General features: G+C 39.0%; 1 protein-coding gene across 6 annotated transcripts in view; it reads right to left on the reverse strand.

Annotated features, from left to right (window-relative positions):
• LOC143706079 (rho GTPase-activating protein 15-like) overlaps positions 1-13,216 on the reverse strand; it is a 79,380-nt gene that overhangs the window by 39,178 nt on the left and 26,986 nt on the right. For 4 of the 6 annotated variants that reach the window (XM_077197629.1, XM_077197628.1, XM_077197627.1 and 1 more), the window contains exon 4: positions 6,448-6,654. The exons of the other annotated variants lie outside the window; for them this stretch is intronic. In XM_077197629.1, the coding sequence (XP_077053744.1) occupies positions 6,448-6,654 (207 nt within the window). The remainder of the gene's footprint in view (positions 1-6,447; positions 6,655-13,216) is intronic. 6 annotated transcript variants of the gene reach the window in all.

Here is a 13,216-nt window from a genome sequence, read left to right on the forward strand (position 1 = left end):
CGGAAGAGTCTAGAATCTAGAGTCATGAAATATCATGTTATATTATTATTTTTCCACAAGAGGTCGGCAAAGACAAAATGTAAGATATTTTGAGCTGAATTAAACAATTTAGGCATGAAATTGTGAGTTTTTATGAATTCAAGTAGAAAGAATGTGAGGAATGTGCTTAAATGATTATTTATTTATTATTTATTGATAAGAATGTGAGGAATGTGCTTATATTACTATTTATTTATTATTTATTGATTAAATCTAGTAATTTAAAGGTAAATAAAATAAATAAAATAACAAAATAATTAGGGATGCACCGATACCACTTTTTAAGGGTCGAGTACGAGTACCGATATTTTTTTCCTGGTACTCGCCGATACCGATACCGATGCCTGTTGTACTGGGGGGGTTCTCGTTTTATGTGGCAATTTTCTAAGAACAACACAATGAGACTAATGAACAAATCAGCATCTTTATTTTCAACAACTTAAATAAACTTTAAAAAATAAATAATTCTTATTGTGCTTATCACAAATTTTCAAAGCCCAAATTTCACAGTGTCCAATAACCTCCAAAGGGCAAAACCAAGGACATAATGAATGTAATTTTTACCTGCCTGTCACAAAGTTGTCAAAGTGCTAAAGAAATCACAGACAACAAGACAATCAAATTTGTCATAAGGTGCCAAAGAAATCACAGAACAAATGTTTAACATAACACTGAGTAACAATGTAATCACAGCCGAAAGTGTAAAGTGAAATATTAGAGTGTACTATTAAATCTAGCAACACTATAACTGCAGGAAGAGTGTTCATAAGAATTAAGAAATATAAGCTAAGGATATACGTGAGGTATCGGTCTTTGGTATCGGGGTATTTTTACGAGTACGAGTACAAGTACATGAGCTTGGTATCGGGCCCGATACCGATACTGGTATCGGTATCGGTGCATCCCTAAAAATAATCAATAGAAAAAATGCATAAAAAATAGAAAAAAAAATCAAATGAAATAAAAAATAAGCTTTCTGGAAAAAAAAAATGAAGTATAATTTTAGGGCTTCGGGTCATTTTGACCCACGGGGGAAGGATTTTTTACAAAGCGCGGAGCTAGAGCTGCACGATTAATCGCAATTTACATGAAATCGCTCTTAAACCGATTTGGCTTATCGCGAATTATGAAATCGCAAATGCTGTAATTATTAGTTATGCGCAGCTCGTCAGTGATTATTAGTTATGCGCAGCTCGTCACTGATTATTAGTAATGAGCAGCTCGTCAGTGATTAATAGTTATGAGCAGCTCGTCAGTGATTATTAGTAATGAGCAGCTCGTCAGTGATTATTAGTAATGAACAGCTCGTCAGTGATTATTATTAATGAGCAGCTCGTCAGTGATTATTAGTTATGAGCAGCTCGTCAGTGATTATTAGTAATGAGCAGCTCGTCAGTGATTATTAGTTATGAGCAGCTCGTCAGTGATTATTAGTAATGAGCAGCTCGTCAGTGATTATTAGTAATGAGCAGCTCGTCAGTGATTATTAGTTATGCGCAGCTCGTCAGTGATTATTAGTTATGAGCAGCTCGTCAGTGATTATTAGTTATGAGCAGCTCGTCAGTAATTATAAGTAATGAGCAGCTCGTCAGTGATTATAAGTAATGAGCAGCTCGTCAGTGATTATTAGTTATGAGCAGCTCGTCAGTGATTATTATTGATGTGCAGCTCGTCAGTGATTATTAGTAATGAGCAGCTCGTCAGTGATTATTAGTGATGCGCAGCTCGTCAGTGATTATAAGTTATGCGCAGCTCGTCAGTGATTATTAGTGATGAGCAGCTCGTCAGTGATTATTAGTAATGAGCAGCGCGTCAGTGATTATTAGTAATGAGCAGCTCGTCAGTGATTATTAGTAATGAGCAGCTCGTCAGTGATTATTAGTTATGCGCAGCTCGTCAGTGATTATTAGTTATGAGCAGCTCGTCAGTGATTATTAGTTATGAGCAGCTCGTCAGTGATTATTAGTAATGAGCAGCTCGTCAGTGATTATTAGTGATGTGCAGCTCGTCAGTGATTATAAGTTATGAGCAGCTCGTCAGTGATTATTAGTTATGAGCAGCTCGTCAGTGATTATTAGTAATGAGCAGCTCGTCAGTGATTATTAGTGATGTGCAGCTCGTCAGTGATTATTAGTAATGAGCAGCTCGTCAGTGATTATTAGTTATGAGCAGCGCGTCAGTGATTATTAGTAATGAGCAGCGCGTCAGTGATTATTAGTGATGCGCAGCTCGTCAGTGATTATAAGTTAAGCGCAGCTCGTCAGTGATTATTAGTGATGAGCAGCTCGTCAGTGATTATTAGTAATGAGCAGCGCGTCAGTGATTATTAGTGATGCGCAGCTCGTCAGTGATTATAAGTTATGCGCAGCTCGTCAGTGATTATTAGTGATGAGCAGCTCGTCAGTGATTATTAGTGATGAGCAGCTCGTCAGTGATTATTAGTAATGAGCAGCGCGTCAGTGATTATTAGTGATGCGCAGCTCGTCAGTGATTATAAGTTATGCGCAGCTCGTCAGTGATTATTAGTGATGAGCAGCTCGTCAGTGATTATTAGTAATGAGCAGCGCGTCAGTGATTATTAGTGATGCGCAGCTCGTCAGTGATTATAAGTTATGCGCAGCTCGTCAGTGATTATTAGTTATGCGCAGCTCGTCAGTGATTATTAGTGATGAGCAGCTCGTCAGTGATTATTAGTTATGCGCAGCTCGTCAGTGATTATTAGTTATGAGCAGCTCGTCAGTGATTATTAGTTATGAGCAGCTCGTCAGTGATTATTAGTAATGAGCAGCGCGTCAGTGATTATTAGTGATGCGCAGCTCGTCAGTGATTATAAGTTATGCGCAGCTCGTCAGTGATTATTAGTTATGCGCAGCTCGTCAGTGATTATTAGTGATGAGCAGCTCGTCAGTGATTATTAGTTATGCGCAGCTCGTCAGTGATTATTAGTTATGAGCAGCTCGTCAGTGATTATTAGTTATGCGCAGCTCGTCAGTGATTATTAGTGATGAGCAGCTCGTCAGTGATTATTAGTTATGCGCAGCTCGTCAGTGATTATTAGTTATGAGCAGCTCGTCAGTGATTATTAGTTATGAGCAGCTCGTCAGTGATTATTAGTTATGAGCAGCTCGTCAGTGATTATTAGTGATGAGCAGCTCGTCAGTGATTATTAGTTATGCGCAGCTCGTCAGTGATTATTAGTTATGAGCAGCTCGTCAGTGATTATTAGTTATGAGCAGCTCGTCAGTGATTATTAGTAATGACCAGCGCGTCAGTGATTATTAGTTATGAGCAGCTCGTCAGTGATTATTAGTTATGAGCAGCTCGTCAGTGATTATTAGTGATGAGCAGCTCGTCAGTGATTATTAGTGATGAGCAGCTCGTCAGTGATTATTAGTTATGCGCAGCTCGTCAGTGATTATTAGTTATGAGCAGCTCGTCAGTGATTATTAGTTATGAGCAGCTCGTCAGTGATTATTAGTAATGAGCAGCTCGTCAGTGATTATTAGTTATGAGCAGCTCGTCAGTGATTATTAGTAATGAGCAGCTCGTCAGTGATTATTAGTAATGAGCAGCTCGTCAGTGATTATTAGTAATGTGCAGCTCGTCAGTGATTATTAGTTATGCGCAGCTCGTCAGTGATTATTAGTGATGTGCAGCTCGTCAGTGATTATTAGTTATGAGCAGCTCGTCAGTGATTATTAGTTATGAGCAGCTCGTCAGTGATTATTAGTTATGAGCAGCTCGTCAGTGATTATTAGTTATGTGCAGCTCGTCAGTGATTATTAGTGATGTGCAGCTCGTCAGTGATTATAAGTAATGAGCAGCTCGTCAGTGATTATAAGTTATGTGCAGCTCGTCAGTGAATATTAGTAATGAGCAGCTCGTCAGTGATTATTAGTTATGAGCAGCTCGTCAGTGATTATTAGTTATGAGCAGCTCGTCAGTGATTATTAGTTATGAGCAGCTCGTCAGTGATTATTAGTTATGAGCAGCTCGTCAGTGATTATTAGTTATGAGCAGCTCGTCAGTGATTATTAGTGATGTGCAGCTCGTCAGTGATTATTAGTTATGAGCAGCTCGTCAGTGATTATAAGTAATGAGCAGCTCGTCAGTGATTATAAGTAATGAGCAGCTCGTCAGTGATTATTAGTAATGAGCAGCTCGTCAGTGATTATAAGTTATGTGCAGCTCGTCAGTGAATATTAGTGATGTGCAGCTCGTCATTGATTATAAGTAATGAGCAGCTCGTCAGTGATTATTAGTTATGAGCAGCGCGTCAGTGATTATTAGTAATGAGCAGCTCGTCAGTGATTATTAGTAATGAGCAGCTCGTCAGTGATTAAGTTATGTGCAGCTCGTCAGTGAATATTTGTGATGTGCAGCTCGTCATTGATTATAAGTAATGAGCAGCTCGTCAGTGATTATTAGTAATGAGCAGCTCGTCAGTGATTATTAGTAATGAGCAGCGCGTCAGTGATTATTAGTAATGAGCAGCGCGTCAGTGATTATTAGTAATGAGCAGCGCGTCAGTGATTATTAGTAATGAGCAGCGCGTCAGTGATTATTAGTAATGACCAGCGCGTCAGTGATTATTAGTAATGACCAGCGCGTCAGTGATTATTAGTGATGCGCAGCTCGTCAGTGATTATAAGTTATGCGCAGCTCGTCAGTGATTATTAGTGATGAGCAGCTCGTCAGTGATTATTAGTAATGAGCAGCTCGTCAGTGATTATTAGTAATGAGCAGCGCGTCAGTGATTATTAGTTATGAGCAGCTCGTCAGTGATTATTAGTAATGAGCAGCTCGTCAGTGATTATTAGTTATGAGCAGCTCGTCAGTGATTATTAGTGATGAGCAGCTCGTCAGTGATTATTAGTAATGACCAGCGCGTCAGTGATTATTAGTTATGAGCAGCTCGTCAGTGATTATTAGTAATGAGCAGCTCGTCAGTGATTATTAGTTATGAGCAGCTCGTCAGTGATTATTAGTAATGAGCAGCTCGTCAGTGATTATTAGTAATGAGCAGCTCGTCAGTGATTATTAGTTATGTGCAGCTCGTCAGTGATCATTAGTGATGTGCAGCTCGTCAGTGATTATAAGTTATGTGCAGCTCGTCAGTGATTATTAGTGATGTGCAGCTCGTCAGTGATTATTAGTGATGTGCAGCTCGTCAGTGATTATAAGTTATGAGCAGCTCGTCAGTGATTATTAGTTATGTGCAGCTCGTCAGTGATTATTAGTTATGAGCAGCTCGTCAGTGATTATTAGTGATGTGCAGCTCGTCAGTGATTATAAGTTATGAGCAGCTCGTCAGTGATTATTAGTGATGTGCAGCTCGTCAGTGATTATTAGTAATGAGCAGCTCGTCAGTGATTATTAGTGATGTGCAGCTCGTCAGTGATTATTAGTTATGAGCAGCTCGTCAGTGATTATTAGTGATGTGCAGCTCGTCAGTGATTATAAGTTATGAGCAGCTCGTCAGTGATTATTAGTTATGTGCAGCTCGTCAGTGATTATTAGTAATGAGCAGCTCGTCAGTGATTATTAGTGATGTGCAGCTCGTCAGTGATTATAAGTTATGAGCAGCTCGTCAGTGATTATTAGTGATGTGCAGCTCGTCAGTGATTATAAGTTATGAGCAGCTCGTCAGTGATTATTAGTTATGTGCAGCTCGTCAGTGATTATTAGTAATGAGCAGCTCGTCAGTGATTATTAGTGATGTGCAGCTCGTCAGTGATTATAAGTTATGAGCAGCTCGTCAGTGATTATTAGTGATGTGCAGCTCGTCAGTGATTATTAGTAATGAGCAGCTCGTCAGTGATTATTAGTGATGTGCAGCTCGTCAGTGATTATTAGTTATGAGCAGCTCGTCAGTGATTATTAGTGATGTGCAGCTCGTCAGTGATTATAAGTTATGAGCAGCTCGTCAGTGATTATTAGTTATGTGCAGCTCGTCAGTGATTATTAGTTATGAGCAGCTCGTCAGTGATTATTAGTTATGTGCAGCTCGTCAGTGATTATTAGTGATGTGCAGCTCGTCAGTGATTATAAGTTATGAGCAGCTCGTCAGTGATTATTAGTGATGTGCAGCTCGTCAGTGATTATTAGTAATGAGCAGCTCGTCAGTGATTATTAGTGATGTGCAGCTCGTCAGTGATTATTAGTTATGTGCAGCTCGTCAGTGATTATTAGTGATGTGCAGCTCGTCAGTGATTATAAGTTATGTGCAGCTCGTCAGTGATTATAAGTAATGAGCAGCTCGTCAGTGATTATAAGTTATGAGCAGCTCGTCAGTGATTATTAGTTATGTGCAGCTCGTCAGTGATTATTAGTTATGTGCAGCTCGTCAGTGATTATTAGTAATGAGCAGCTCGTCAGTGATTATAAGTTATGGTTGCCGTCGCTCACACGGGCTCGGCGGGGAGGTTTCCACGAGCGCTCCTTCGTTACGGTGTTGATGTAATAACAGCGTCCGGTCCCGGGGTCTCGGTACTGATCCCAGAGCTGCAGCGACTGGAGGGGCCGTTGCCCCGGCGACGGCTTCGGAGGCTCCGCCCACTGCCTGCTCCCCGCCTCCGACAGAGAACTCTGGGAAATGTAGGCCGATGATGAAAGCTGAGGATAGGAGACATTAGAGGGATTACAAAGAAATATGGCACATATTGCATGGAAAATGCAGCACTTGTGTTGCGCTATGAATTACCTTTTAACTAGTGTTATTTCAGTTTTATTTATGTCATTATAATATTTATTAATATTTTGAGTTAGATTTTATTTTTATATTCTCAGTTTTCATTTTAGTTTTAATAATTTGATGTACTTATGTCCTTTTTAGTTATATATATAATATATATATATAAGTTTATTTCAATTTGAGTTTACTTATAAAATATTTCTGTTTTCCAATTGCTAATTTTTATTTTATTTCAGCTTTTCAATTAAAATTAAAAGTAAGTAAAGTAATGTTTTTTAGTTTTGATCATTTTAATAAAACATATTTATTTACACTTTTCTAATTTCTAATTTTCATTCGTTTATTTAATATTTTAATTTATTTTTGTTTGTTTTTAAATGACCAACAACGGTTTTTAATAGTTAAAAGTTTCAGGTTTCGTATTTCAGTTTTACTTTTAAAATCTTTAGTACTTAAGTAACAAACAAGTTGAAGTTTTCATCTAATACTGTATTTCAGCTTTATTTCAATTATTAACACAACAATGCATGAAATAAAGTTCACAGAGGAAGTTAAACCTTAATCACATGTTTTGAAATCTGTTCAAAAACTAATTATTGCTGATCTTTTAGGCGAATGCAACCATGATTTCTAATGTGTGTGTGTTTAATGTGTGTATGTGAGACTAATTAGTGCCATTGCAAGATTATCCCAGTTAAAAGTGTACGGAGGTGCATGATGGGATACAATAGAGTCGTGTGTGTGTGTTACTGTGGTTATAGACGTAGACTTCACTAAGTAAGAAAACAGCTTGAAGCCACAACCGTCAAGAGGAAGTGGCCTAAAACACAGACACACACGACTATATGAACAATACAGAGAAGGAACATAAACCATTAGAAGCCACGAACAATAAATCAGGGCTAAATGTAAAAGGTTTGCTGATGTCATTCATGCACTTTAGTCCAGACGAGGTTTGAGTGCACTTAAAAGCTTTGACTGATGGATTACGGTTTGTTTATGTGCTGTAAATCTCCAGTGGAGATGCTGCATATGGAGGGATGTTTTCTGAGGTGAGAACCGTGTCGATTTGGATTATATAACTCTTCTCTATGATGCCATATGGCCACGCGGCGTGTGCGGGGCGAGAGACATGCCGTAGATGAACAGCAGGAGTCTCTCTCTCTGATATCAGACACGCTTGACTCCTGAAGGACGGTGTATAAGAACAAAACAGCATCTTTATACTCAATAAAACATGCTGCACTCAGAAAGATACTAAAATCAAGTGTTGTTTATATGTCTATGTGGTGTTTTTAATATGCTTTAACAGAAATCATGTGTAAATTCATAAGTCGACAGCATTGCTGAGTATTTTCTCCTTAAAACTGCAGTGAACCGAAGACAGTCTCAAAAACACGGTTTGAAATCGCTGGTGTTTCTGACGTCACAAACTACATTGTAACCAATCAGATCAACGTGTGATCGTCAACGAGTGGATCTCTGAGTGAGTGGAGGCGGGGCTTATTTGCATATTCATAGAACCGCGAATACTAAATGAGGCAAGGGTGTTGAGTTACATTCAAGATATTTTAAGGCATGAAGAATTTTTTTTTAAGGAATAAACGTAAATATGTAATTTTGGTGATCAAATATGAGTTTTAAGTGATAAAATGTTTGTGACGGTAGAAAACGGGCGTTTTTGAGACTGTCTTTGGTTCACTGCAGTTTTAAGGAGAAAATACTCAGCAATGCTGTCTCGACTTATGAATTTACACATGGCTTGTTTTAAAGCATATTAAAAACACCACATAGACACATAAACAACATTAAAAGCTGGATTTTCACCACAGGGGGACTTAAAATAAACTAATAAACTTAATGTGGAGCATATATACAGTAATCAACATTTGAAGTGGATCAAGTTAATCAAAGTTGTTCCTAAGACAAGAACGGGTATTGTTTAAATTCATGTATAACTTTGATGAAAGGTTTTGATCCACTTCAAATTCACACTAGTCAGATTTATCTAACAGTACTAATAAACTTAATGTGTTTTAAATACACAATAACCAGGTTAATATATTTATCATCAATAAATCCAATTTGTTTCAATCTTTTTAACTTTGAATATTGCTTGTTTCAGAACTAGTCATATTTATTTTTACCACGTTCATACTTGTTTTTAACTGAATAAATGTGGTTTTCGCAAAGAACATTAATGCTTATTCTAATGCATTTTGAAAATATGATTATTTAATGCGATGCAAATAGTAAACTTATAGATTACTTATGCTATGAGTTTTTTGAGTGCAGAAATCTGAGCCGTTTCATTTATGTACAGTACTACTAACATATATGCATTAGCAGTTTATGTAACAAGTATATAACCAAAACAGGGTATTTTATATGCAATTCAAATGCATTAATCTTAAATTTAGGCCTGTAAATTAAATATTTTAGTTATAGCATCGGTGAAAGTGAGGTTGGTTGTTTGAGGCTCGAATGTTAATTTCGTGCTGCAGGAAACAGCTGGTGGTTAAAATGAAGCCTTGAACTTTATCCACGAGGGCACGTTTGCTCTCGCTGAGTGTGTGTGTGTGTGTGTGTGTGTGTGTGTTTGGGTGTGAACGAGTGTTTGAGAGTAAGTCACACCCTGGAAACACAAGCATATGCACAACAGACGGCAGTGAGAATCAATAGAGTTAAACTAACTGGTGCATGAGATTTAAAGAGACAGACACTCTTATCAATTTCATACCAGATAAACTACTTTCTGTCAGATGTTTAGGTTATAAAGTGTGTTTGTGCCAATCTTTCAGTGTCCAAATGCTTCATGAGGCGAGATGTATGTGGTAAACTGTTTTACGATAGAAATACTAAATGATTGACCGTAATATTCAGAAGTCTAAATATAAAATGATCAAATGATTTGAGCAGCTCCACATTCATTTTAAGACACTATAGACTCATTTTATAGGACTTTTGGGAGAAAAATCTGAGACAAAGCTGATACTTGAAGTACTTTTCATGTAAAAACTTTCAAAGCTCAAAGTCCAAGACAAAGTTAAAAGAACCAATTGACCCTTCGCTAAGCCCCGCCCTCCTTAGTTACTGTTGCTACGCCTGTCAAGCTTTCGCGTCTAGCACGTCTATTACAGTGTGTATGCACCAGTGTCAGACATTCCCAATGAGATAATTAGTAATTTTTGGCGAACATGTGAAATATCTGAGAGAGCAAGACAAAAGGGACTGCAGTGTGCATTCGAGGGATATATCCACGACATAATATGCAACCGATTAGAGAATAATTTCATAAGAATTGAAGCTAAAGCCTATAGTCGCAGCAGCCGCGCCTCGTACGCTGACCATTCACATGGGAAACACAAACATTGAGGAACAGCGATGTTCAAGCACAGCAGGGTAAGTGAAATGTGAAAATAATCTAATAATTATAAATAAAACAGCTTATCCATAAATCTTGTGGAATAACACTAACACCGGGAGAGCCGCGATCGGATTGGTTTAAAGTTACTCAGTCAGGGGTAACTGTTAGTAGGCCGTCAATTAACAAAATGCTGAAATATATTTTAAAGTATGTCAGTGAGCCTCTCTCTTGTCTTTAATCGTCTTATTTTACGTTAAAACATGTGCATTATGAACAAAGAACCGTCATTATTTCCAACTTCCAAGCAATCGGTGTTTTTGTTAATCCTGTGGACATGTAGTTGTGAATGTGGTCTCACACACTGCTGATCCACGCACATCATTTCTCATCTTGGCTTTTAGATTTTCGGGAAGGAAAAAAATTCCACTCCCCCGTCCAAACTTTTAGGATACCGGGTATCAGATTTGCACAATCCGTACGCACAAAGCTTCGGCATGTTTCCCCTCGCTCGAAAGCTTGCCAGACCTCCCGCGCCTAGTTACGGTTGCTAAGACACGATTGGCCAATGGCGGTTTTCCGGCTTGGCTTAGCGAAGGGTCAATTCTGAACAAATTGTTTAAACCTACAAAGTAATGTAACTCATTTGCATAATGCCAGCCTCTGGTCTTGATTGGCTGAGCAGCGTCTCTTAGCTCCGCCCTCAAACACTGTAGTGTATCTGAGACTGGAAGAGTTTTGTTCGTGTCGAGAATACGCCGTTTTCTGAGATTGATACGGTAAAACCCACGCCATCGTTACTGTTCGTATTACTGTGTGTCAAGAGCTGAGATTCAGATATGATAATGAGTTTTTGTTTTCTGACCAATCAGAGCAGAGCAGCTCTCAGAGAGGCGGGGCTTAGAGAGACTGAATCTTCGACCGAAGCATTTCAGACACTGAAGCCGCCTTTCCACTGCACACGACATTCGCGTACGATTGTCGCATTTCGCCCCCTAGTGTCAGTCGCACGGAACTTTGAAATTGGTCGTGAAACAAACGTTACTCGGCTATTCACAATGGTAAAATGAATTATTTTAATTAATGTAATGCATGCATGAATATATCCACACAGAACAAACGACCCTCAATACATCTAAAATAAAAACATAGTAGATTTTATAGAGCTAATCAATATTAATATTGATTCAATAATTATAAAAAAAAATTTCTTCCATAATTATTAATAACCGACATTTTACAGAAATAGCGTTTACAGAATAACATTAAAGAGTTAAAATATTGGTAATTCTAGCCTCGCGCTCATAGTTTTGAGTATAATGCATCACATCCGTTTGACCGGTCGCATACGGTCTAGCCGAGGAAGTTCAGATATTTCAACAGATCCAAAGCTCAAATCGGATCCGAATTTTCCGCATACGCATATGATCGGAACTCCCCGCAGCTCCCGTACGACTCACACTGGAAATTAATGACTTCGGGTCCGACGGCTGTCGTTTGTCGTGTGCAGTGGAAAGGCGGCTTGAGAGAAAACAGCTGATGCTGCAGTGGAGATTATGAGATATATTTTCACTGGATGCATGTAAAACTATTGTAACTATTGTAGGAGTCTATAATGTGTGTGTGTGTGTCATACATGCATTAGTGTGTTTGACGAGAAATGATCTTGTGACCTGAATGTGACTGTAATCCCTGATTATTGAGCTTAAAGACAAGAGGAAACCATAAATATACAGTGAAACACTCTGAGAAAAAAATAAAGCGCAAGAACTAATTAGGTTAATAATGAAAGATTATAAGCGGCAGATTATGCATGTAAGCATTGATTGTCCTGGTCAGCTGTTACCTGTGTGTGTGTGTGTGTGTGTGTGTGTGTGTGTGTGTGTGTGTGTGTGTGTGTGTGTGTGTGTGTGTGTGTGTGTTTTTGTGTGTGTTTGTGTGTGTGTGTTTGTGTGTGTGTGTGAGAGACAGTAAGTGTGAGTGTGTGTATGAGTGAGTGTGTATGAGTGAGTGTGTATCTCATTGTGTATGTGTGTGGGTGAGTAAGTGTGTGAGTGTGTGTATGAGTGAGTATGTATGTGTGTGTGTGTTAGTGACTGTCTATTACCTGTACGCATCCCTGTGTGTGTCTGCGTGTGTGTGTCTGCATGTGTCTGTTACCTGTGTGTGTGTGTGTGTGTGTCTGTTACTTGTGCGTGACCCTGTGTGTCCCTCTGTGTGTCTTCATTTGAGTGTGTATCTCTGTGTGTGTGTGTGTGTGTGTATCTCTGTGTGTGTGTGGGTGTGTGTGTGTCTGTTATCTGTACGTGTCCCTGTGTGTGTCTGCATGTGAGTGTGTATCTGTATCTGTGTGTGTATGTGTATCTGTGTGCGTGTCTGTTACCTGTACGTGTCCCTGTGTGTGAGTGTGTATCTCTCTGTGTGTGTGTGTGTGTGTGTGTGTGTATGTAGGTGTGTGTGTGTGTGTATGTTACCTGTACGTGTCCCTGTGTGTATGCATGTGAGTGTGTATCTGTGTGTGTGTGTGTGTGTGTGTCTGTTACCTATACGTGTCCCTGTGTATATGCATGTGAGTGTGTATCTGTGTGTGTGTGTGTGTGTGTGTGTTTGTTTCTGTTACCTGTACGTGTCCCTGTGTGTGTCTGTGTGTGAGTGTGTATCTCTGTGTGTGTGTGTGTGTGTGTGTGTGTGTGTGTGTGTGTATCTGTTACCTGTACGTGTCCCTGTGTGTATACATGTGAGTGTGTATCTGTGTGTGTGTGTGTTTGTTTTTGTGATTTGTGAGGACACAAATGTGTATAATGACATGGGTATTACACTGGTATTACAACTTGAACGTGAAAAATTAGGACATTTCCTGAGTCCTCATATTTCAAATGGCTTTAAAAACATACTAAGCAGTGTTTTATTAAAAATGTAAAAATGCAGAATGTCTCCTGTGACGGGTAGGTTTAGGGATAGGGGCAGTGTGTGTGTGTGTGTGTGTGTGTGTGTGTGTGTGTGTGTGTGTGTGTGTGTGTGTGTGTGTGTGATGGATAGGTTTAGGGATAGGGGCAGTGTGTGTGTGTGTGTGTGTGTGTTTGTGTGTGTGTGATTGGTAGGTTTAGGGATAGAGGCAG

This window comes from Siphateles boraxobius, unplaced genomic scaffold (assembly GCF_051911475.1).
Source record: "Siphateles boraxobius isolate OS27281-9 unplaced genomic scaffold, OSU_SipBor_1 41, whole genome shotgun sequence".
In the NCBI taxonomy this organism is placed as follows: Eukaryota; Metazoa; Chordata; class Actinopteri; order Cypriniformes; family Leuciscidae; genus Siphateles; species Siphateles boraxobius.